At 39.6% G+C, this 25,829-nt stretch overlaps 3 protein-coding genes and 1 pseudogene across 3 annotated transcripts; 1 reads left to right on the top strand and 3 right to left on the bottom strand.

The window, feature by feature from the left end:
* Positions 1-4,771: 4,771 nt before the first annotated feature.
* LOC125582417 (uncharacterized mitochondrial protein AtMg00860-like) lies at positions 4,772-5,221 on the bottom strand. Its single transcript, XM_048749108.1, has one exon. The coding sequence runs from the start codon at positions 5,219-5,221 to the stop codon at positions 4,772-4,774; it is 450 nt and encodes a 149-aa protein (XP_048605065.1).
* Positions 5,222-14,957: 9,736 nt separating this feature from the next.
* LOC111203421 lies at positions 14,958-16,569 on the top strand (annotated as a pseudogene).
* A 2,897-nt stretch (positions 16,570-19,466) lies between these two features.
* LOC111203270 (TIR domain-containing protein) lies at positions 19,467-21,008 on the bottom strand. Its single transcript, XM_048747845.1, has one exon. The coding sequence runs from the start codon at positions 20,611-20,613 to the stop codon at positions 20,083-20,085; it is 531 nt and encodes a 176-aa protein (XP_048603802.1). The 5' UTR covers positions 20,614-21,008; the 3' UTR covers positions 19,467-20,082.
* Positions 21,009-21,309: 301 nt separating this feature from the next.
* On the bottom strand, positions 21,310-23,108 carry LOC106399993 (TIR domain-containing protein). The gene is made up of 2 exons (XM_013840419.3): positions 21,874-23,108; positions 21,310-21,680 (listed from the first exon to the last, which is right to left on the bottom strand). Exons 1-2 carry the CDS (start codon positions 22,341-22,343, stop codon positions 21,416-21,418), a joined length of 735 nt encoding a protein of 244 aa, XP_013695873.2. The 5' UTR covers positions 22,344-23,108; the 3' UTR covers positions 21,310-21,415.
* Between the last annotated feature and the right edge of the window lie 2,721 nt (positions 23,109-25,829).

Below are 25,829 nucleotides of genomic sequence, written 5' to 3'. Positions count from 1 at the left end.
CAAACTTTCACATGTATTTGTATCTTCTTCTATATATATATATTTGGATTATTATTTCATTATTAAAATCATAACTATATATATAAAGATTAGTAAAATATTTTTTTTATTGTCATATTCAAATATATTGTAACATTTCACAAATTTAGAAAATTTTTAAAAAAATTAAACCTATCGATTCATAGATTTATATTATCGAGTAAATAATTAAACATTTAATTTTTGTTTAATTTTTAAAATAAACTATATAGTTTAAATTATTTTTTCATTGATTTAAGGTAGTAAAGATTAATCATTGTTAGATAATATGATTTTGTTATTTAAAAAAAAATCTTTATAATTTTAAAAGTTAACATCGACAAATATTTAAATATTTAGTATATAGAGGTATAGTATTACAACATTATATTTATTTAATTTATACTATCTATAAATCCAATGGATCATCTTAAATTCAACTATTGATAGTCCAATAAAAAATTTTGTAGGCCCAAAATTTAAACGATAAGATTATGTCCATTAGGTCAATTTTTATGAATATATATGTCCATTAGGTCAATTTTTAAAAAAAAATCACACATGAATCAAAGTTGTGACTTCTGTTTTAATATATAGGTCTACAAGGTTCTTTTTTGACTAAAATTTAAAAGAAGTAAATAATTGGCCTATCAAAAAAATTAAACATAAATCAAACATCGCCCCAATATATTCAGCCGCCTTTTATTTAATTGCATAAGAAAATTAAAGAAAATCATAACGGGCCGAAACGGCCGAGGAACCGACTTAAAAATCCTTAAAATTAAGTTCAAACCTCGATTTCTCTCAATCACGCATACATAACTGCGCACTTTCCACAAAAACCATATGAACTTTGTATTGATTCGTCTCAATAAAACCCTCTTTTTCATTTGTCTCGTTAAAGCTAGAATCCTCACGAAGGTCTGTCTCTTCTTCTTCCTCCTTTCGTCTCCTTCTTATACCAGCACCTAAGTCTTTCATTTCTTGAACGACGAATACTTCCCTTTCAAGAAAGAGAAGAAACATTTGCTGGAGATGAATGAGAGACTAATAAAGCTCAGAATCAGAAAACCCAACAGCTTGTTCTCCAAATCGAAAAGCCCGCAGTTTCAGTTCTCTCTGTGTTCTTCTAATTCTTTGTCTTTATTAATACCTTCTTCTTCCCAAGTTTTCACTCCGATTCTCGCTCAATTCACCAAGAGAGTTTCCACTTTCCGAGAAAATCCCATAACACGAGTGTTTACATTTCTGTTGTTTCCATATCCGGTCGGTGATGTAATATTTATAAATGATGTAAAAAGGTGGAGATTTTCGTATTAATAGTCAAGAATAAACAAACTCGGTCAATTACAAGAACTAAAGATGCTCGTCTAAACAGTTCGTCTAAACAAGTATCTTTCTATTTTATGGTCTGAGGTCGTCTGGGCCGAGCTCGTCTAGTGGTTGAGGTCATCCGAGACTTTGTGTGTGATGAAGAGGCGATGCTCTCCTTTTCTGTACTTTCTGTACTTTTCTGAACGTCCTTTCAATGAGTCTGACGTCTTCTATTTATAGTGACGTACGTTTTGTCTTCTAGCAAAATCATCAATTGTTGCTTAACGGGTCGAGCCTGATTTTGGGCTTAGCTCTTAATAGGCCTGTGCTAAGCCCATCTCCAACAATTGTCCCCCCCCCCACAGTTCGCCAAGTGTTGAATCTTGGTGAATTCTTCTAGAATCGTCGTCGTGAGGAAGCAAGTCGTCGTCGTGTGGCTGAGCGTGCTGGTGCTGCGTCTTCGGATATGAGGCGTGAGGGTCAAGTTCCTTCCCGCCCGTAGTTTAGTTCGTGTGATCGTCAAGGCCCTGCGTGGCTGCTGCTATCTTTTATTTTGCTGCTTTTCTTTTTAGACTTTGGTTGTATGATTAATTTGATCATGTTGATCTCTTTCGGATATGGATGGTGGTCTTCTTGTTGATTTGGTTGTTATGATCGATCATGTTGGACTTCTTTTATATGATGCATGAATTCTTCATGTTTGTTTTTAGTCTTCTTTGCCTGGCTTTAAATCGTTGAGATGTCGTAGGGCTGGTGTTTTGAGAACGGATCTCTATATTTTTTTTAATAGAATTTGATTAAGTGTGAGCGCGGAGCTGCAGCACTGAGAATGGATCTCGTATTTCTATTTTGCAAATTTGATTAAGTGTGAGCGCGGAGCTGCAGCACTGAGAACGGATCTCGTATTTCTATTTTGCAAATTTGATTAAGTGTGAGCGCGGAGCTGCAGCACTGAGAACAGATCTCGTATTTCTATTTTGTAAGTGTGAGCGCGGAGCTGCAGCACTTGAGAACAGATCTCATATTTTTATTTTGCAAATAAATTGAGTGTGAGCGCGGGCTGCAGCACTGAGAACGGATCTCGTATTTTTATTTTGCAAATAAATTAAGTGTGAGCGCGGGGCTGCAGCACTGAGAACGGATCTCGTATGTTTTTTTTGTGAGTGATGGTCGTATCCTGATATTTGTTTGAAAAATATATAATTTTTTTATAGAACTAGCTGAGCCTCGTGAGAGGTTGCCTACGTACCCCACAGGCGGGGATCAAGCCGACCGTAGTTCACCTTTACAAGGAAAATAAATGCTTGAATTAAAAAAGGGTGGATCCTCCTGGAGTCTTATTTTTGGTAAATCAGGGGCGCGCCGGTCTTCGTAGATTTCTTTAGTAGTAAAATCGCTTGAGATTCAAGGAGTTCCATGATCTCAGAACTTTTTCTCCGCTCATTTTGGTGAGTTCATAGACACCTGGTTTGATGATTTTCGAAATCATGTATGGGCCTTCCCAGTTCGCACCGAGTTTTCCTGCTTTCCACTCGCGAGTGTTTTCGAAGACTTTGCGAAGGACGAGGTCATTCATTTGAAAAAACCTTCCTTTGACTCTTTCGTTATAATATCGAGCGGCCAGGTTTTGATAGTTTTGAATGCGGAGGAGAGCTTGGTCCCGTTTTTCTTCGACTTGGTCTAAGTGGTCGATGATCATTGAGTTGTTGAGCTCTTCATTTTTGGTGAGTGTGAGCTGACGGAGGCTTGGGATGCTGACTTCGGCTGGTGACATTGCCTCCATTCCATGGGATAGGGAGAATGGTGTCATACCCGTGGAACGACGTGGTGTCGTGCGGTGTGACCAGAGAACGCCGTCGAGTTCGTCAGCCCAAACTCCTTTCTTTTCTTCCAGACGTTTTTTGATTCCGTCGAGGATTGTCTTGTTTGTGGCCTCAGCTTGCCCGTTTCCCTGGGGGTTTCTTGGTGTAGATTTACTTAATCTGATTTTCCATAAAGCGCAGAAACTTTCGAAGGTCGCTGAGATGAATTGAGAGCCGTTATCGGTGACGATTTCGTATGGGAGACCGTGGCGGCAGATGATGTTTTTCCAAACAAATTTCTGAACGTCAGGGGTGCGGATGGTTGCGTATGATTCGGCATCGACCCATTTGGTGAAGTAATCTGTCATGATAAGGAGATAGCGCTTCTGTTTGGATGGTGGCATTGGACCAACAATGTCCATTGCCCATCTCATGAATGGATATGGTGATGTAGTGGTTGAGAGGAGCTCCGTTGGTAGGTGAATCATAGGGGCATGGCGCTAGCACTTTTCGCACTTGGATACAAATTTTTCGCAATCTGTGACCATTGTCGGCCAGAAATGTCCGTGTCGCTTGATTTTTATGGCTAGGGCTCGTCCCCCTGAATGATTACCACCCGCGCCTTCGTGTGTCTCTTCGAGGACCCATCTGACTTCTTGACCATGTATGCACCGCAGTAATGCTTTGGTCGAGCTCCATCTGAAGAGGGCGTTGTCGTACATGACATAATGTGCGCATCGGGCCTTCAAGCGTCGTGCAGCCCAGCGGTTGTCTGGTGTTGTTCCCTCGGTAATGTAGAGTTTTATTTCGTCGCGCCAATCGATTGGATCCGCAACTTCTTCTTCGGGTGTAGGTTCGTCTATCTCATTGGTGCCGTCCATCTCTTCGTCTATGATGTTAACTCCCATAGCTAACTCGATACTTGGTTTATCGATACTTTCCACTGGAATCATTCTTCTGAGGGAAGGATCAGAGGTTGATGCTAAAGCGGCAAGAGCGTCAGCAGAGGAATTGTCGCTACGAGGAATCTTGGTGAGGTGAAGTTGGTGAAATCTTGGGAAAGTTTTTGAACGACTTGTAAGTAATCATTCATTCGGTCGTTTCTTGTTTCGTATTCGCCACTGAATTGATTGTCGACGAGCTGAGAGTCGCAGAAAGTTTCTATCTTGTTCACACCAACCGCCTTTGCAAGACGGAGACCAGCGATGAGAGCTTCGTATTCAGCTTCGTTATTGGAGGCCGGGAAAGCGAGGCGAAAGGACTGCTCGATGATTTTGCTGGTAGGAGATATGAGTAGTATTCCAACACCTGATCCGTTTCGTGAAGATGAACCGTCGACGTAGAGACACCAATTCTTGGTGTTCAGATCATTGTCGTATTCGGATGGAGGTAGCTCGGTCAGAAAATCTGCTAATACCTGAGACTTTGCGCTCGTTCTGCTTTTGAATTCGATGTCGTATTCGCTGAGCTCGACTGCCCATTTGGCCATTCGTCCAGATTGACTTGGGCTGTGGAGTATCAATCGAAGCTGATGGTTAGTCAGGACGTGGATTGTGTGAGATTGAAAATACGGCCTGAGCTTGCGAGCTGCGACAACTACGGCGTAGGCGAGTTTTTCGAGTGGTGAGTATCGTGTTTCAGCGTTGTCGAGAACCTTGCTGGTGTAGAAGATTGGACGCTGCTCTCCACGGTCTTCGCGAACCACTGCTTACAGCGCATGCGGAGACTGATATGTATAAGTACAATACTTCTCCATCTTTGGGTTTGGCCAGAATCGGTGGTGTGGATAAATATTGCTTCAGCTGTTGAAAGGCTTCTTCGCATTTCGCGTCCCACTCGAAACGTTTGTTGTGTCGTAGAAGTTGGTAGAAAGGGAGGCATTTGTCTGTCGAGCGCGAGATGAATCGGTTGAGTGCAGCGATGCGTCCTGTCAATCGTTGGACTTCTCTCGTGTTTTTTGGAGATGGGAGTTCCGCAATGGCTGTGATTTTTCGTGGATTTGCTTCGATTCCTCTCTTGGTGACAATATACCCGAGAAATTCTCCGGATGTGACGGCGAAAGTGCATTTGGCCTGATTGAGCTTCATATTGTATTTGTTGAGGCGAAACAAGTCGTTAAATGTTTGATGTGATCGCTGGCAGTGAGAGATTTGACGAGCATGTCGTCGATGTAAACTTCCATGGTGTCGCCGAGCTGTTCGGCAAACATTTGACGACAACAGGGTTAGCGAGCCACTCTGGGTACTTGACTTCTGTGATGGATCCTGCGTTTGTCAAACGTTCAATTTCGTCGTTTACGGCCTTGGCGCGCTCCAGGCCGAGCTTGCGCCTTTTTTGCCTGACTGGTTTGAAGATGGGGTCTACGTTTAGCTCAAGGCAAGTGACAGATGGGTCGATCCCGGGCAAGTCCTCGGTTGTCCAGGCGAAGGTTGAAGCGTTGGATTGAAGGAAGCTGATAAGTTGGTCTTTGAGATCGTCTTTTAGGTCTGCTCCGATTCCGACGCATCGTTCTGGGTCGCTGGTGCAGCCTGGGTATGGCTTCTGCTCCTGGATCACTTGAAGGGGAACGGATAGGGGTGTTCTAAGAGGCTACTAGCTCTCCTTTGAACTGTGGTCGTCTCCCTGAGCCTGTGGATTGGCGACAGAGATGGTTTGCTACTCAAAGACACAAGATCACCTTGTATTGTCTAAGATGGGATTCACAGGAATTCTTTCCTTTAAGTGAGATCAATGTTCTTGAGCTGAACAGAGAAAGCTAGAGACAAGACAACGAAGTTGACTGAATAATTCTTAGATTCAAAAGTCGAGAAAGCAAAGGTGCCTCCCTCATGTCTTAAAGAAATCGACAGAAAACCCTAGAAGTAAACCAAGATGGTTTAATTCTAATTCTAATTCTAATTCTAATCCTAAACCCACGAAATTGGTTTATTTAAAATCCTAATTGTCTTTGGTTTAAATTAAATGAAATCCCAATAACCAAAGCCCTTACAAAGTAATTAAATTAAACCAACAGGCTGGTTTATCTTGATCTCCTTGTCTTGATCCAATACCCACGATTTTGGCTATCTCCTGGAGCCTCTCCTCTTGTTCTCTCAGCCTTGATCTAGTAGTTGGTCCACTCCACACACTGGTTGGCTCACATGATGTCTCACTCTGGTTCTGGTTCTCTTCAGTATCCTCAGCTTCACATCTCTCTCTTACGACAGTCTCATCACTTGGCTCATCCTCATCAGTCTCACTCAGCTCCTCTTCTATGTCTCTGGTCATGGCTACACCATCCCCTCCTCCTTTAAAAGGATTTGACCTCAAATCCGAATCATCTGCAATAAAAGGATCCAAGTCAGAAACATTGAAAGTAGAACTGACTGTGTATTTCCCTTCAAGATCGATCTGGTAGGCATTGTTGTTGATTCTCTTTAGCACTTTGAAGGGTCCATCTTTCCTTGGTAGCAACTTTGATTTCCTCTCCACCGGAAACCTCTCTTTTCTCATGGGAATCCACACAAGATCACCCGGTTCAAGTACTAGCTCCTTGCGCCCCTTGTTCTTCTGTCTCTCATACATCTTGGTCCTCTCCTCAATGTTCTTCCTGACCTGTTCATGCAAAGACAAAACAAACTCGGCCTTTTGCTTGCCATCAAGGTTAGTTTGTTCTTTTAAAGGTAGAGCAAATAAATCAAGAGGAGACAATGGGTTAAAACCGTAAACAACTTGAAAAGGTGAGAGTTTAGTAGCTGAATGCACTGCTCTGTTATATGCAAACTCTACATGTGGTAAACAATCCTCCCATGTACTAATGTTACTCTTAATGATGGCACGCAAAAGAGTAGACAATGTCCTATTGACTGATTCAGTTTGACCATCAGTTTGGGGATGACAAGTAGTTGAAAACAATAACTTAGTTCCCAACTTTCCCCACAGAGTTTTCCAGAAGTAGCTAAGGAACTTAGTATCTCTATCAGAAACTATAGTCCTAGGCATACCATGCAATCTAACAACTTCTCTAAAGAATAGATCAGCTACCAAAGATGCATCATCAGTTTTATGATAAGGTATGAAGTGAGCCATCTTAGAAAATCTATCAACAACCACAAAGATACTATCTCTTCCTTTCCTAGTTCTAGGCAATCCTAAGACAAAGTCCATAGAGATATCAATCCATGGTGCAATAGGAATAGGGAGAGGTGTATACAAACCTGTTGGTTGGACCTTAGACTTGGCTTGTTTGCACACGACACACCTTGAGCACACACGCTCCACTTCTTTCTTCATACTCGGCCAGTAGAAGTGCTCTTGCAAGGTGGAGAGTGTTTTGGCGACTCCAAAGTGTCCCATCAGCCCTCCTGCGTGAGCTTCCCTAACATACAATTCTCTCAAAGAACCACTAGGAACACACAGGCGGTTATCATAGAAAATAAATTCCTTTACTTGGTAGAATTTTCCACTAGCATGTTTCTCAGATTCTCTAAACACATCTTTAAACTCAGGATCATTAGCATAGCAAGATTTGATATGTTCAAATCCTAAGAGTTTAGTTTCCATTGAAGATAAAAGAGTATACCTTCTGGAGAGTGCATCAGCCACTACATTCTCCTTACCTTTCTTGTAGTGGATGACATAAGGAAAGGTCTCAATGAACTCCACCCACCTGGCATGTCTCTTGTTCAGCTTCTGTTGCCCTTTGAGATGTTTAAGGGATTCATGATCTGTATGGATCACAAACTCCTTAGGCCACAAGTAATGTTGCCACACTTGTAAAGCTCTCACCAAGGCATACAGCTCCTTGTCATAGGTAGGATAGTTCAAGGTGGCGCCTCCTAGTTTCTCACTGAAGTAAGCTATGGGTTTCTTATCCTGCATCAACACAGCTCCAATCCCAATACCAGATGCATCACATTCAATTTCAAAAGTTTTAGAAAAGTCAGGAAGTGCAAGTAAAGGAGCACTTGTTAACTTCTCTTTTAGCATTTGAAAGGCCTCTTCTTGGGTTGGTCCCCAAGTGAAACCTACACTCTTTTTGATCACTTCAGTCAGTGGTGCTGCAACCGTACTGAAATCTCTCACAAACCTCCTGTAGAAGCCAGCAAGTCCATGAAAACTTCTGACCTCTCCAATAGATTTAGGAGTCGGCCACTCCCTGATAGCTTTCACTTTTTCCTCATCAACCTGTATGCCCTGTGAGGTCACAACAAAACCTAAAAAGACAAGGTTATCTGTGCCAAAAGAACACTTCTTATAGTTAGCATACAGATTTTCTTTTCTAAGCACATCTAGAACTTGTTTCAAGTGGTTAACATGTTCTTTCATAGTCTTGCTGTAAATCAGGATATCATCAAAGTAAACAACTACAAATCGTCCTATCAAAGCTCTCAAGACATGATTCATTAATCTCATGAAAGTACTAGGTGCATTAGTAAGCCCAAAAGGCATCACAAGCCATTCATACAATCCTAGCTTAGTTTTAAAAGCAGTTTTCCACTCATCTCCTTCTTTCATTCTAATCTGGTGGTAACCACTCTTTAAATCAATTTTAGAAAAGACACATGAACCATGTAACTCATCTAACATATCATCTAAGCGAGGAATAGGATGCCTGTACTTAACTGTTATGTTGTTGATGGCTCTGCAGTCCACACACATCCTCCAGCTCCCATCTTTTTTTGGTACCAAGAGGACAGGTACAGCACAAGGACTCATACTCTCCCTGATATGTCCCTTCTCCATTAGCTCATTGACTTGTTTCTGAAGCTCCTTGGTCTCCACAGGGTTGGTCCTGTATGCTGGACGGTTTGGCAAAGTAGCTCCTGGTACAAAATCAATCTGGTGCTCTATTCCCCTAATAGGCGGCAGACCTATTGGATTGTCCTCTGGGAACACATCTCTATACTCCTGCAAAAGGCACTCAATCTCCTCTGGAATCTCAGGAGCAGGGTTAGTAGTAGAGCTCAACAATTCTTTATAAACCACTAGTATCAAATTTGATTGTTCAATCATAGCAGTTTTGATATCTTTAGCAGTAGCAAAGAGGTTGAGTTTACTTACCTGGCTGGTCTCTTCAAGAAGCAAGGACTTGCTGGCGGCCTTGGACTCTCCTCTCTTCTTTTTGAGATGCATCTGATCCTGGTGTACCTCCTGAGGGGTCATTGGCGCCAGGGTAACTTGTTTCTCCTTATGGATAAAAGTGTATCTGTTGGTAAAGCCATCATGTACTGATCTCTTATCATACTGCCATGGACGTCCCAGAAGGATGTGGCTAGCTTCAAGGGGTGCTACATCACAAGTGATCTCATCCTGGTACTTTCCCACTGATAGCAAGACCTTCACTTGCTTGGTGATCTGTAATCCACCCTCGTCATTGATCCATTGCAAGAGATATGGTTTAGGATGCTTGAACACTTGAAGACCCAACTTCTCCACCAACTCAGCACTTGCTACATTAGTACAGCTTCCTCCATCAATGATCAAGCTGCAAACCTTTTCTTGAACCAAGCATCTGGTGTGGAACAAGTTTTCCCTTTGCTCATCTTCTTTGGCTTTAGGTTGAGCATTGAGAAGTCTCCTGGTGACTAGTAGCTCTCCACGGACAGGGTACTCCACGCCTTCCTCATCTGACTCTTGGCCGGCGTCCTCCTCTTCAGATATCACCTCCCCGTTGGCTAAGATAGTCATCACCTTCTTGTTGGTGCACTCATTAGCATAGTGGCCAAAGCCATGACACTTGTAACACTTAATGTTCCTGGTCTTAGTAGATGTGGCTACTCCTTTACCCTTGTCATCTCTCTTGGTCTCTACTGAAGAAGAACCGTCCCTGGACTTATCCCCTGGCTTATCTTCCTTGGAGTAGGCCGGTTTTGAAGTAGGAGTGTATGAAGACCGGGTAGAGCTCTTCCTCTTGTTCTGCTGCTCAATCAAGATAGCTTTATGTAGCAGTTCATCCATGTCCTCATATTCTTGTAGCTCCAACCTATCTTGTATATCTCTGTTAAGACCTCCTTGGAATCTTGCCATAGTAGCTTCTACACCTTCTTCTAAATCAGCTTTTAACATGAGTGTTTCCATCTCCTGGTGATAGTCCTCTACACTCTTAGACCCTTGAGAAAGCCTTCTCAACTTCTGGTGTAGATCTCTTCCATAGTGATTAGGAACAAATCTCTTCTTCATCACAGTTTTCATCTCAAACCAGGAAGCTACTTGAGGCTCTCCATTGCGTCTCCTGGTAGTAGCAATCTGATCCCACCAGCTAATAGCATATCCACAGAATTCAGTAGCTGCTAGTCTCACTTTTCTCTCCTCAGTGAGCTGCTGGCAATTGAAAACCAGTTCAATCTTCTTCTCCCACTCTAAGTAAGCATCAGGATCATTCTTCCCATGGAATGGAGGGATTCTAAGCTTGAGATTGCCTAGGTTATCAGTAGCTGGTCGCCTGCGGTTGTAGTTTCTACCACGCTGACTAGCCTGAGATCCATCATCACTGTCATCAGTTGAATCTTCTTGATAATGTTCTCCATAAACCCCACGACCCCCAATCTCCACTCGTGGCCCTCTTATAGGTCCAATGCGTGCTCTCTGAGCTCCAGCAGCAACCGCGTCCCTCTCTTGCCCTGCATTAACACCAGGTAAGTTTTCATTAGCTTGTTGAGCAAGGTTGTAAGTATTTTGCATTCTTCTGGTTATCTCAGCCATCATAGCCTCAAATTGAACTTGGTTGAGGTTGATTTGCTGGACAGCCGGTTCTCCTGAACCCTCTGGTTGCTTTCCATCTCGTCTCTCTTCACTCATTGTTCCTGAAATAGTTAGAGAAAACACAAAGCCAAGAACAAAAGTATCTCTCTCTCACTCAAGTTTTCAAGTCGCCAAGTCTCAGCTCTTCCCACAAGTTCAGTTGAAAAACAAGGTTCTACACTTAAGATCTAGAACTAAACCCCAATGAATCAGAAAGAAAGTATTAAGAGATTTAGGCACCAGCTGACTTTACCACCCTGAGCTGGATTTCTCTTCAGCTAGCTGGATTACTCTTCAGCTTTTCTCTTTTTTTTTTTTGATTTGGATCAGAGATCTCTTTTCTTTTCTTTTTTTTCTTTTGATTTGCAGGGTTGGCTCAGCTGGCTTACAACAGATAGACAGATAAGAGAAGTGTTTGATGGAATGAATGATCTGAGTAGTCAAAAATCGCAGACCCTAACCTTCAAGTGGCTCTGATACCACTTGGTGCAGCCTGGGTATGGCTTCTGCTCCTGGATCACTTGAAGGGGAACAGATAGGGGTGTTCTAAGAGGCTACTAGCTCTCCTTTGAACTGTGGTCGTCACCCTGAGCCTGTGGATTGGCGACAGAGATGGTTTGCTACTCAAAGACACAAGATCACCTTGTATTGTGTAAGACGGGATTCACAGGAATTCCTTCCTTTAAGTGAGATCAATGTTCTTGAGCTGAACAGAGAAAGCAAGAGACAAGACAACGAAGTTGACTGAATAATTCTTAGATTCAAAAGTCGAGAAAGCAAAGCTGCCTCCCTCATGTCTTAAAGAAATCGACAGAAAACCCTAGAAGTAAACCAAGATGGTTTAATTCTAATTCTAATTCTAATTCTAATCCTAAACCCACGAAATTGGTTTATTTAAAATCCTAATTGTCTTTGGTTTAAATTAAATGAAAGCCCAATAACCAAAGCCCTTACAAAGTAATTAAATTAAACCAACAGGCTGGTTTATCTTGATCTCCTTGTCTTGATCCAAGACCCACGATTTTGGCTATCTCCTGGAGCCTCTCCTCTTGTTCTCTCAGCCTTGATCTAGTAGTTGGTCCACTCCACACACTGGTTGGCTCACGTGATGTCTCACTCTGGTTCTGGTTCTCTTCAGTATCCTCAGCTTCACATCTCTCTCTTACGGCAGTCTCATCACTTGGCTCATCCTCATCAGTCTCACTCAGCTCCTCTTCTATGTCTCTGGTCATGGCTACACCAGTCGCTTTGGTCGATGTTAACTTGTATCACCAGTTCACGGGCGTGGTCGTCTATTATTTCTTGCTCATCGCCTTGCCTAGCTATTAGACATGTCCTTGAATATTTTCTTAACTTATGCTCGGTTACGAAGCATGTGCGCAAGAGACGTTGATTTCCTTTGAGGGTGTAGGTCCCTGACGTAGTGAGAAATTTGATGCACTGATGATATGTAGATGGAACTGCTTTCATTGAATGTATCCATGGGGTGCCGAGTATGGCGTTGTAAATGGCAGGGCTCTCGATAACCACAAATTTGACGATTTTGGTGATTCCTGCTACGTAGACTGGGAGCTTGACTGTTCCGATTGTCATTGTTGTATCTCCGGCGAAACTTGTGAGTGGTCTTTTGCAAGGCTTCAACTCGTAATCTTTGACATCCATCCGTTGAAGGGTTTTTGAAAAGATTAAATCAACTGAACTTCCAGTGTCGACCAGTACGCGTGTGACTTCACAGCCACCTATCATGAGTTCGACGACGGGGGGGTCGTTGTGTGGCGTGTCTAGTCCCTTGGTGTCTTCTTCTGTGAAACTGATTTCATACCCATTCTTTGGTTTATCGTCGATGTGACTGATGCTTCCCCATTTTTGGGAGGTGAATGTTTTACGCTCATATTCCTTGATTGATCGAACTGAATCTTTGCAAGTCTGGAGGCCTCCCATGATCACGTTAATTACACGTCGTGGTGGGGGAGTTCTTTCGCGTTTCTGTTCATTGTTTCGGTCGTCGCGTGCGTGCTTATGAGCCTCTGTGTATGCGTTTGTTTGCTCGTTAGAACGTTTCTGTCCGTGTTGGCGATCGCGTTCTTCCTTGACTTGTCGAAAACGTTCTCCTTCATTTTTTGGTGCCTTGTCGTTTTGCTGGTCTTTAGATGATGAATCCCGATCGTTGCGGTACTTGTTCAATAACCACTCCTGTAGATGGCGACATGCTTCCGTATTATGAGTCTTAGATTTATGGTAGCTGCAATATGCTTGGGTATCCTCTGATCCTTGACTGCTGCGAGCCTGCTTTCCTGTGGAGCGACTAGATGGTTGGTCGCTGATTTGATAATTGGATGCTTTCCTGCTCTTTCCATCTCTGTATGCTTTTTCATAATGTTGTCTAGGTTCGTTGTATTCGTCAGGCTCTTTATCCTTTGAAGATGATTTTTTGGTGGCTGTGTGTTTTTTGCTGAATGCAGCTTTATCTTCTTCGATTTCGATGAAAGTTATACCCCGATGGAGTGCATCTTCCAGAGTCTGTGGTTTATACTTCATGAGCTCTTCTCGGAATGGTGATTCGTGCCAAAGACCGTTTCGGAGTGCGAGGACTGCTACTTCGTCAAGCACGGTGATGCGAGAAACGATGGCTCTGAATTTTTCGATGTACGAGCGTAGTGTCTCCGTAGGTTCTTGAGCTAGAGTCCATAAGTCGGCATTATTTGCACTCTGTTGGATAAACAGCGTGTAGTGTTTGAGGAAGGCCGTCGAGAGTTGATTGTAGTTGTCAATAGAATGAGCTTCAAAGCGTGAAAACCAACCGAGGGCGAGTCCGCTCAAATTTTCCACAAACAATTGACAGAGACCGGCGTCGCGTTCTTCTGGTGAGAAATTGGCTCTCCCGGTTACGATACTGAAGGCGGTGAGATATTCTCTTGGATCGGATGTTCCATTGTAAGTCGGGAGTTTGATTTTGTTCTTCTGATGTCGGACAGGGATACTGATGAGGCGAGTTGTAAAAGGTGTATTTTGGGTTTCACGGAGTACGCAATCGATCTCTGGTGCTGCGCTGGTTGCCTGATGGACCTTCGAGTTCATGCTTTGCAACTGAATCCTAATTTCTTCAATGTCGTTGTCTCTCTGTTGGGTCTCCCTGTTGGTGATATGCGGGAAACTGGTGTTCTGAAGGTGTTGTTCATTTAGATAACTTGGGCGCTGCTGCCTGGAGTCGATGATTAGTGCTGAAGATTCGTTCACATGATTCTGATGTTGTTGTCCGGAATTTGTGATTGGTGCACATAGATCGTTGGCTTGGATTGATTGCTGCTGTCCTGAACCAGTCACTGGTGTTGGTAAATCGCTGAACAGAACACGCTGGAGTCGTGGAGTGATATCAACTTGTTGTGATTTTGATGCGCCAATTTCGACAGACTGGAGTTCGTTGATGCGGTTGTTGCAAATAATCTGAGAATGCACGAGGTCGTCCAAGCGAGAGGTCGTTCCTCGAGCGAGCTCGTCTATCCTACCGAGAAGTGTCTGAAAGATCAGGGAGATGTCCGGCTGAGTGGAGTACGTCGTTCTTGTGTTAGGTACTGAGGTCGTCGGTATGAGAGACGTGGTGTCGGCTGGATGACGCGAGATCGTAACTGTTGCTGGTAGGGCCGAGGTGGTCACCATTGATGGCTGGGTTGAGGTCGTCGCCACTATTGTCGAGGTGTTGGCTGGATGGTCCGAGGTTGCCACCATTGATTGTTCATCCGAGGTCGTCACCACTGGCGTCGAGGTGTTGGCTAGGTGGTCTGAGATTGTCATTGCAGCTAATTGTGTGTTGTCATTCCAGGATGGTCGGTGGTTGCAGAAATCAGGGCGTCTGGTTGCGCTGTGGGTTCTGTGACTGCCGAGCTGTCTTGAGGTGAAGAAGAATCTCCTGCCCCACGGTGGGCGCCAATTGTTGTTTCCATATCCGGTCGGTGATGTAATATTTATAAATGATGTAAAGGGGTGGAGATTTTCGTATTAATAGTCAAGAATAAACAAACTCGGTCAATTACAAAAACTAAAGATGCTCGTCTAAACAGTTCGTCTAAACAAGTATCTTTCTATTTTATGGTCTGAGGTCGTATGGGCCGAGCTCGTCTAGTGGTTGAGGTCGTCCGAGACTTTGTCTGTGATGAATAGGCGATGCTCTCCTTTTCTGTACTTTCTGTACTTTTCTAAAAGTCCTTTCAATGAGTCTGACGTCTTCTATTTATAGTGACGTACGTTTTATCTTCTAGCAAAATCATCAATTGTTGCTTAACGGGCCGAACCTGATTTTGGGCTCAGCTCTTAATGGGCCTGTGCTAAGCCCATCTCGAAATTTCACTTACGGAGTGATCGAGCAGCACCGCGTAGTTCGAGGCGGAGAGAAATCTGATGATGTCACGGGGTTGAAATATCCGCGGCATCACCATAAGCACGAGTGGTATGTCTTCTCGGATCTTACTCGACCCGATACCGAACGGGTCGCGTCTCCTATCGTCAGAGTTTTCAACCCGGCCGAGGCGGATTTGTTCTATGTTCCGGCGCTCTCTTCTCTAAGCTTGACTGTGAATTCGGGTCGAACCGGGTTGGGTTACACGCAGGAGAGATTAGTGGCTTGGTTGGAAGGTCAAGAATGGTGGAGGAGGAACAACGGGAGGGATCATGTGATTGTCGCCGAATGCGTTGAAACGGGTCATGGATCGGGTCAAGAACGCGGTTTTGCTTGTGGCGGATTTGGACCGGTTAAGAGCTGACCAAGGGTCGCTTGTGAAGGACGTAAGCATACCTTGTTCTCATAGGACTGATGCTTTCGAAGGCGTGCTTGGTGTAACGAAGAGGAACACTTTGTTTATCTTCATGGGAAACCGCAAAGATGTAAGATTCTAAATGATCTTTTTATTATTATTCTAAATGATCTTGATCTGTTGTAAATTTGTAATGTATGTCCCAATGTGCTCCGTTGTGTCTTTGTTTGACAGGGAGGTAGAGTCAGAGACTTGCTTCTCAAGCTGTTTGAGAATGAAGATGATGTTGTGATCATCAAACATGGAACACAATCAAGAGAGAATAGGCGTGCGGCGAAACAAGGCATGCATACGTCTAAGTTTTGTCTACTTCCAGCTGGTGATACTCCTTCTGCTTGCAGATTGTTTGATTTCATTGCGATTCTCTGTATCCCGGTGATTGTAAGTGATGGCATTGAGCTGCCTTTCGAGGATGTTATAGATTACAGAAGTTTCTCTGTGTTTTTGAGGAGTGATTCGGCTTTGAAACCAGGTTTTTTGGTTAAAAAGTTGAGAAAAGTGAAACCAGGAAAGATTTTAAAGTACCAAAAGGCTGTGAAAGAGGTACAGAGAGTTCTCCTGTTCTGTCTTTTTCAAATGTTTATTTGTGCGTCCAATATGTCAAGTGTAAAACTTTGATTTTGTGTAGGTGACACGATACTTTGATTATACGCATCCAAATGGAAGTGTGAACGAGATTTGGAGACAAGTGACTCAGAAGGTACCGCTAATCAAACTTATGATCAATCGTGAAAAGCGAATGATTAAGAGAGAGAATCAGTTGAGCCGGAGTGTTCTTGTTTATGCTCAAACCAAACCAGGATCATCCATGGTGTTTAGTAGCTTAAACTTGAATGTTTGCGTAATGAATGTAAAATCAAGAACCACTCTGTGTATCATGCATTATAAGTACTTGGTCAGGTCTCTTGGAACCCGTGAAAGATAGCTTAGCAAGAGAGTCAATTGCAAGCGACCGGGACACTATCAAGAACAAAGAGATTGCCTTTAAAGAATCATTAATACTTTGTTCAAAAAGGATAAACACAACATACCGAGGTAACGAGACACAAGCATAATCTAGGAGGCACATGCCACAACACAGCACCAAACCATTTCTTTAAACCGATCAATAAGGCGCGCGCGTCTTTCTAGTAGTAAAGGGGCACGTTAGCAACCACTAAACCTAATTTGTACTTATGAAGCTGGTCGGCTTTTTCTCTCCTTTGTTTGTCTAGCTGTCTGTAAACAAAGGAAGATTAGTTGATGTTAAGAGTTGTATCTGAACTACAAAACTCAGAACCCCATTGTTAAAGACTAAGATCACAAATAAAATCATTACTCGGTTATGTTCTTTGTAACTAATAACTAGTAATAAGCATAAAGTTTATATGCTTTATATATGTATGATTTGTAAATTGACGAAAGATATGGGAAGACATAACATTCCTCCAATTCATAAATTCCCATCACACTATCAGTTGCTAATAGAAACTATTTGTTATCTGAAGTGTAGAAAGACTTCGGTAAAGGAGATAAACACAGATAACAAGTGACTAGAGTTCTTTAGAAGCCACATAACAAAATAAAGCTCCGAAGGCAGGTTTGTTTGTCTATCCGGATCAATTATCTGAATGGAGATAAAAATTGATGTTTGTTTGAACATCATCCAAATGGTCTATCTAGACAAATTTTAAAATTTAAGTTAAACTGAGACTCATTTAAATAGATCATCTGGATTAATACACATTTTGTCCAGAAAAGCAAATAACGAATTTATCTTTATCCAAATAGTTTCAAACTTTCATCCAATATAAGATCTTCCTACCAAATTTTTAAAATAAGATTTTCTACTAAAATCATACTTTTCCACAAAAATATTTAATTTGTATTTTCACCAAAACTGTAAAAACATCTTTTTTTAAATCTGTAAAATTATATTTTCTCACTAAAACAACTAAAGTGTATTTTCTCGTTAAATCCAAAAATTGTGTGTTTCCGTCAAAACCCTAAAATTAAATGTGCCCGTAAAATCTGTTACCTCACATTTTCTCACCAAACCAAGAATCACATTTTACGCTAAACCAAAATATCACCTTTTCCACCAAATTTGTAAAACTGCATTTTCCCGTCAAAACAAAAAAATCGTATTTTTCCGTCAAAAGCATAAAATTGAATTTGCACCAAAACCGCAAATCACATTTTTTCATTCGCATTTTTCCTCCAAATCTGATAAATCGCATTTTCGCACAATATACACAAAATTGCATTTCTTGGGTTTAATCGTAAATCACAATTATCGCCAAGACCCTAAGGACACATTTCTACCAAAACTGTAAAAACATATTTTTCGTCAAACCGTAAAATTATATTTTTCCTAATAAAATTTAATATGGTTAAAATTAAGATTAAATAAAAAAGGGGGTATTTTAATCTTTTTTTTCTTAGATCATTTAAATGGAGGTTTAGATGTACAACAACTATGCAAACAAACAAAATGTCTATTTAGATGTTCTATCCAAATGATCAATTGAATGGACAAACCAGCAATTCCAAACAACATATGAATAAGTCATTTAAATATATTATCTAGATGGAGATGACACATGAACAAACAAAGAACCCCCAAACCCTTTGGTTGTTTCGAGACTCTCTAGAACTAAATGCTAAAATAGCAACAAGTAAAGGAAAGCTAGCTAGTAGTAAGCACTTAGCAGGCTGAAAACTTTAAATTGAGGGACAATCTGGTCGGCGTGACAGCAAAAGAGATATTGCTGGTAAAAGCTGAACATAGAAATACACACTGTAAGCCGGTGGCTCGTTCTGTTTTAAAGATTTACTAGAGATTGATCTGCGTACCTGCGCGGATATTGGTTTTTACATTTTTATACATTGATATTTGTTTTTCATAATTAGTGTTATATAATTTAGATGAGTCGTAATATGACTAATTGTATTCAAAAGACCTGGACTGAATCGGGTAATATGCTTATATTTGGTACAAATATCTGAACTCGTTTCAGATACATTGTTATTTAGATATTTTTAGGTTCCTATACATCAGAACCGAATTCATCCAGACCCAGAAGGACCCAACTCAAGACCCACACATAAATTTATAATATCCAAGCGGTGCCTAATTTTAAAACAAAACAAAAAACGATACCCGAAAAGAACATGTACCTAAATGGATAGCTAGTATTTATGCCTAACTGATTTTATAAACTAATAGACATGATCTTTCTATGTGTTTATCTAAATTAAGTGAATTAGAAAGAGTTTTTTTATTCAGTAAAATAATTATATGGAGTGAAAAATTAAGTAACAATATATGTAATACATTTTTATTATTTTGATTTAAGTTATTATTTTATTCACAAAACATGTTTTTAAATTATATTTTTGGCTAAGTAATTTTTCATCGATTGATACTAAAATTTTTAAAAAAGTTTTAGTAAAACAAACTAAACCGAACATTTAACCATATGCAAAACTCAGTTATTTTACATTTTTATTTATAATTGGCACAAAGTTAATGTTGATTAACTAATAAATAAAAATCTGAACTGTTATTATTATGGTAATATAATTAATGATGTGATGTATTATTAACGTAATTAATTAGTGAAATTGTTAAACTGAGTGAAATATAGAAAGACAATTAATGTAATTATATTAATGAAACTAAAAAGACATTATACTTTTTTTTTTATACTACTATCTATATTTTCAAACAATTCTCATTTATACTGCTATATATGTTTCCAAACAATATCAAAATGTACTTCAGTTTTAATAATAGAAATGTTCATTTATTAAGAACTAATGTTTCAATGATAAATAACAAATATAAAACCAAACACTTGTTTGAATAAAATTGAAGACCATTACTAAGAAAAATAATGACAAATAATTTACGATTTGCTTCATATCTTTGCAAGTCTAATTACAGCTGTCACAGGACAGGTTTGGCGGATGGAAGACGGTATGGTTTTTTCTGCTTTTCTTCTCTATATCAAGCGGTGCGACGACGTTTACATTTCCCGACGAAAGTGGACCGGGTTGTTTGTTATGGTTTTCCTTATCGTCCCAAATGGTGATATGACTCAGTTGGCTGATGTAAGCCAGTGTTGTTTTCACCGTTCTAAATGTGACAAACAAGAACCAAAAATGGAAAACCTAAGACCCACTTACCAGTCGTGAAAAATTTCACATTTGGGAAAAGCATAGGAGCTATGATAAAGCTAAAGACTGAACTTGTCCAAAGAGCAGTAAAAGCAACTTCTACATTAGACATTGGTTTCCTCAGGGGCATATGCCTAGATGTCTCCTAACCTCCACAACTATAGTCTTAACCAGAGTTTTTCTGCGGAAAAGACATGATTCATGAGTTAAAGAAGAGAAGCCTTTAGTGTTTCCCTGTGCTCTTGATATAAGAAGAATCATAAGTATATATACCCGTATACTTCTGTGGAAAGGCCTATTCTTTCGGTGACAGACTTCAGGGCAACCTCCCATCTATTGATCTTCTGGGGATCATTTGCATGTTTCTCCTTCATTTTCTTGAAAAGAGTAGTGAACTCTTTTTCTTCTCCATTGACATCAGCTACTCTACCAGGATTGCATGCTCTTTTAACATCATTTGCGGTTACATTGTAGAATATTGGGATCACCACGAGTTTACCTTCGTTCATTTGTTTGTACATCATTGCAAGCTCATCCAAACACCACTCAGACTCACAGTACCTCTTGGAGAATATGGCAAGCGCGATTCTCGAGTTCTGGATCCTTGTGAAGCGAGTTTTAAGTGTTCTCCCCTTCAACTCATGGACGTCTATAAAGACATTGATCTCACCCTTTCTTAAGGCCCTTACGAGTTGATTCACAAAGTTTTCTCTGAGCTCATCGCCACGGAAGTTGACGAACACCTGAGGGGGACGCACATGTACTTTGGACTTGGCCTTTACACCCATTGGAATGGTCTGTTAGTCGTCTGAGAGACAAAAGATGATATAGCTGTTGATGACATAATTAGAGATTAATCTTATATTCAGGGTCAACGTCTCTACGCGTTTCTCAGGGTTTTTGTTTTTAAATAAAGAACGCGTTTCTCAGTGTTTGTTTAATATTTAGGAACGACGAGAGAAACTACATCACTCTTCTCTACTTCTAGATCTCACGGGTGGTTGAATGAACATCTCATGGTGGATTGGTGGGTTTTTTTTAATTCAGAGTCTATCACGGGTGGTAAATCTTCCACAGTCAAATCACAATATAACTCTACTTTATGTATAATTTTATTATAAGGTCTACGTTGACTTTCTCTTGACATCAATTAACTATTCTAATACTCAAATATGGGATGACTGGATAACTAGATAGAAAAAACAACTAACATATGAAAATAGGTTACTTTTATATATTTTAGAAAAAATATTATACTTTTTTTTTTTGAACAACTTGAAAAAAAAAAAATTATACAAAAGTGAAATTCAAATGGTAATACAAAACAATATACGCATTACAAATAAATTTTTAAATAATAAACTAATATATATATATATACACTGAAATAGCCTTTTCCATATTTTTCATCTCAACTAAAGACACCATATTCAGAACCAGAAAATTATAAGCTCACAGACAGAAGCAGCCTAATAAAGGAAACATTTTGTTCTTTGAGATTGTAAATACAACTAAACAGATGTACAACAAAAACAGCGTGAAGCCATTTGACTAATTAGAGTTGGTGATCGATCAAGAGATATTATCTATTTATCTGTTATGTGTTGATAGACGATAAAGCTGGTGCAAGACACCAACCAAAACCGGAACACCTAGCAAACACTTAACAGCCTTGTAAATTCTCACATCAGCGCAAAAATTACGGGCTATGAAGAGAATAAAGAGGAAAACCGCAGTTGAAGCCAAAACAAACACTAGTCCGATCGACATACTTCGTCTTCTTCTTCCTCCAGCGGAGTTTAGTAGCTTGCTTTTAACCGTGCTAACTATTTCTCTGACAAGACCTAATCCCGTTCTGCAAACATGAATAACAACTGTTCGATTAGACCTAACAAGCATGGATGAGTACTGTTTTTGTTTTGATAAGTAATGAATGAGAACTGTTTGATCATGTGTGCAAGTGATGGATTAGATATTGTTATATCAGTGTTACAAAAAAAAAAAAAAAAAAAGATATTGTTATATAAATTCATCAAGAAATTCATTACCCGTGTTCTTCTGAGGTCAAACCGGTTCTGTCAGCTATTGAACTCAAGGAATCCTCCCAAGTAAGGATCTTAAGAGGGTCATTTTTATATTTCTCCCTCATTTCCTTGAAATGATTGCCGAATTCACCCTCGAGGCTCTTCACGTCCCTCTTGCTCACATCGTAGAACACAGGAATCACCAAGAGTCTGTTTTGTTCAGCGTGTTCGTGAATCTTTTGAAGCTCGTTCAAGCACATCTCTGACTCTCTATACCTCTTGGAGAAGATGACGACCGCGATGTTTGAATCCTCGATCTTTGTGAAAACGTTTCGTATCTCTCTCCTATTTGCTTCTCCTCTGTCAATGAAAAGGTTGAGTCTTTCGTCTCTCAGTCCCCACACAAGATATCTGATGAAGTTGTCACGCAATTCATCTCCGTGGAAACTGATGAACACCTGAGGAGGACGTTGGTATGGTTGTGGCTCTGCCATTGGAGACCTGACACTTTTCTTGTTTTGATATTTTCTTGATCTTAAAACTTAAAAGCAACACAAGGTCAAAAGCTGAAAACAGAATCTTATGCACGTTACATTTCTTCTTTAGGATTAATTCATTTCTAAAATCTACAGCTTGTAATTTCTTTCTTAAATGCATACGGGTATTTAATATTTAAGCAAATTTCAACCGATGTCTTGTTTTTAATATACTAGGGATCGTTATCCGCGCCAAGTCGCAGAGTTTTTGCATTTTAATCTATTTTTGTCTCTTGTTTTCTAATCTAACATTCAGTTTTTCAATGCATTTTATCTTCACCATCTACTCTTGTCCTGTTTACATTTGTTTTCACGTTCTGTCGTTTGATTTGTCTTAGTTTTGGCTTGTGTAATAACTTAACTCTGCTCATTCTTCTTTCATTATTTATTGATTAATATTTTTATCTCGCTTAACTCTGTGTTGCCACTAATTTGCTCGAATCATTTTTCATCATCTGCTTCGTATTCTTTTCATATTCGTTAACTATTGTCTCAAATCTCTTTAAATCCTAAAAATCCTACATGTTCTTTTGTTTATTAAATCACATATTAAATATTGTTGAAACTGTTTATTTATTCTACTAAATCCTTACGATTATAACTAAGATGATATGGATAAAAGACTAATTATAATTTAGTTGAAATTAAAGTCTAAAGTAGAAGTTATTAAACTTGCAATCCTTCTTTTTGTCATCCAAGATAGCTTTAGTCAAATCAATTATATTGATTTGGAAAACCCATAAGCTATTTCAATCCCAAACAACCAAAAAACAGACGCATTTGTTATTGACGCTGCGGCGGATTTCCTTTACTATAAACATAATTGCTTGTCACAACTGTTAATAAACTCAAATGTGTTTACAAAAGTTACCCATATAAGAGTTTCATACTTATTTATCTTTCTCTAGTCATCTCCTATGTTAGTAGCTATCATAATACAATCATCAAACAAAGGACATATCTCTTGGTTCCATATAGAATATGCAAAAGGACTATTTTCTGCAGACTCCATGATCACTGAGTATTATAAATATCAAACTCTGTCTATGGTGTATTTATATGTTGAGGAAATGCCTCGAAATGTAGCTTTCAAATAATGATTTCCAGGTCAACACATTGCATGTTAACCTCCACAATGGGATCAGCGGATCTGCAGATACCGCTACATGTCGAGTCGAACGCATCTACACATATGTTCCCTGCCTGTGCCTTTCATTCACAATCTGCAATTCTCCCAAAAACCAGAATCAATGTTAAATGAGGTAAAAGTTTTAGTAACATCCCCACTTGCCTATTTGTGCAGAAAATAACTTGATCATTATATAGTAGCACCGAGAAGTTAGATGGAGAATGAGGTATGAATGCAAAGTAGACAAAACAATTAAAATTTTACTGATTATGAGAAATATAAGAAATCAATTCTCTTGAAATGGCGTATAACTGTCCAATAACGTGACAGAAGTACTTGTTCTTGTTATCACCAAACTTCCAATTCTAAATGTATATATAAATCTATTAGAGTTATTGCCAGCGCTCTGTTGCGATATTTATTAGCTAAAATAATCCATCCAACATAATAGGAAAAAGAAAACAACGAAATTGTAAAGCTAACCATCAGCTGATATGCTTTTGCTGTCCTGACACATTGCAAGCTTAGTGATTTCACTGTCAAAAGCAACAAACTAAGCAGTCATATACATCCTAGACACTTATTTACAAACAGTTCCTAGCACCAAAAAAGTATATTATTATGTTACGGATGATAAGTTTGATGCATAAATACAGTTTAGAATTTTTTTCAGCTGAACATTTGTGCCTACTGAATTACCTTACAACACCCACTGCATTGTGATTTTTGCATGTTAAAGCTGAGAATCAACATTGGAGCTTGCGTTAGCATTTGGAACATGAAATATATCACCATCAATTTCCAGTGTTAATTCCATTGACAATAGCTGTGCAAAAGAACTCTGCTAGTAAGGTAATCGTGATTAGTAATTCTTTACATCTTAGTGTCGTACAACTTCAAAACGATAGACACTTACAATCGACGTCTCTCAAAGATGGACCGCAAACCATCTAATGATATGCTTACCTCGTCGTATATGTAATCCATGTCACTTCCCTCCCACGGGTAACGTTGCTGGTGAAGATCAATTCCCTTCACCTCTTCCTCATCATTAGGATGCTCTGCAATATACCCTCTGTAAGGTTCAAATTTATGTCGCTAGAATTATCAGAGAAAGAAATATAAAGTACCCTCCATATCTCCAGGAGCATCGACATTTTCTTTATTCAATGATCTTCATTCAACCTAACAACCATCAAAATAAAAAGAATGTGAGGCATATAATCTTCAAAATCCAAATGAATGGAAAAAAAAAAAACTCAGGAAGACAGAAAATGTCAAACACTCACTGGCTTCTTCTTCTTTTTCTTCTTGGCTCCCGTGAATGAATTGTCAAAGCCATCATTATTTGCAGGAAAAAAGATTAAACAAAGCAACTGATGAAAAGAAACAAATATGTTTCACAGCACATAAACTCTTCTTGAACAATCAGGCAACATATAGTATGTCTCCCGTGTGACTCAGCTGAGTCCTCGATGGCATCATGAACGACAAATGTCTTCTTCTTCTTCTTGGTTAGATCAAAGGGTGTAAGCTAAGGATGACCAAAGAAAATTAAAACCACACAATCATGATTTATCAGGCAAAATAAAAGAACCGATGATGAGTTTATTAAAGATGGAGAGATGTAGAGACTAAAGAAGAAAAACTGATTCATGAAACTCAAAGAGCCAATCTGTGTTTCTTAGATGAGTCATGAACCGATGATTAAAAATTGAAAGCCCTAAACTTCCATTGAAGAGAACGCTTACAGACCAAAGAGGTTTATTAGGTTTTTTTTTAACGAATCCCATTTCAAAACGTGAGTTATAAAGTATTTATTAAATCATTAAATAAAATAAATAAGTGTGGGTCCCACAGAGAAAACCGAAGAAGCAAAGGTTTCCGACCTTCATAATTATATATTTGTTTCAGCCATTAATTTACAAAGAATCCTTTAGCTCAGTGGTATAAATATTGTTATTTAGATCTCAATAACCCGGGTTCGAATCACAGACTTGACACTTTTTTCATACTTTTTAAAAGTGGGACCCACATATCGCAAACATGTCGCATCAGGAGTGATGCAACTGTCCTATTATAATGTAGATTGCGACATTTAAGTAATAAACTAGATTTTGCACGATTTTGATCCGTGCTTAGAAAACGCAGATTTGTTTATTTTTCATTTATTGATCGAAAACTGATTTACAAACTACTGTTATTTTTGTTTCGAACCATAACAATTGAGTTTTTAGGTTTTTATCATTTGTTTTTTTTTCTTCAAAATATGGTATTTGTTCGAAATATGGTAGTTGTTCTATAATAATGTTTGA

The sequence above is a fragment of the Brassica napus genome, chromosome C2, assembly GCF_020379485.1.
Source record: "Brassica napus cultivar Da-Ae chromosome C2, Da-Ae, whole genome shotgun sequence".
Lineage (NCBI taxonomy): Eukaryota > Viridiplantae > Streptophyta > Magnoliopsida > Brassicales > Brassicaceae > Brassica > Brassica napus.
This window is presented reverse-complemented; position numbering and strand designations above follow the sequence as displayed.

Bases quoted from the DNA above. Each gene is read 5' to 3' on its own strand.
- LOC125582417 (XM_048749108.1), bottom strand. From the start codon at position 5,221: ATGAAGCTCAATCAGGCCAAATGCACTTTCGCCGTCACATCCGGAGAA.
- LOC111203270 (XM_048747845.1), bottom strand. From the start codon at position 20,613: ATGGGTGTAAAGGCCAAGTCCAAAGTACATGTGCGTCCCCCTCAGGTG.
- LOC106399993 (XM_013840419.3), bottom strand. From the start codon at position 22,343: ATGGCAGAGCCACAACCATACCAACGTCCTCCTCAGGTGTTCATCAGT. The intron at 21,681-21,873 runs GTAATGAATTTC...TCATGTTTGCAG, and splicing joins TTGACCTCAGAAGAACACGG to AACGGGATTAGGTCTTGTCA.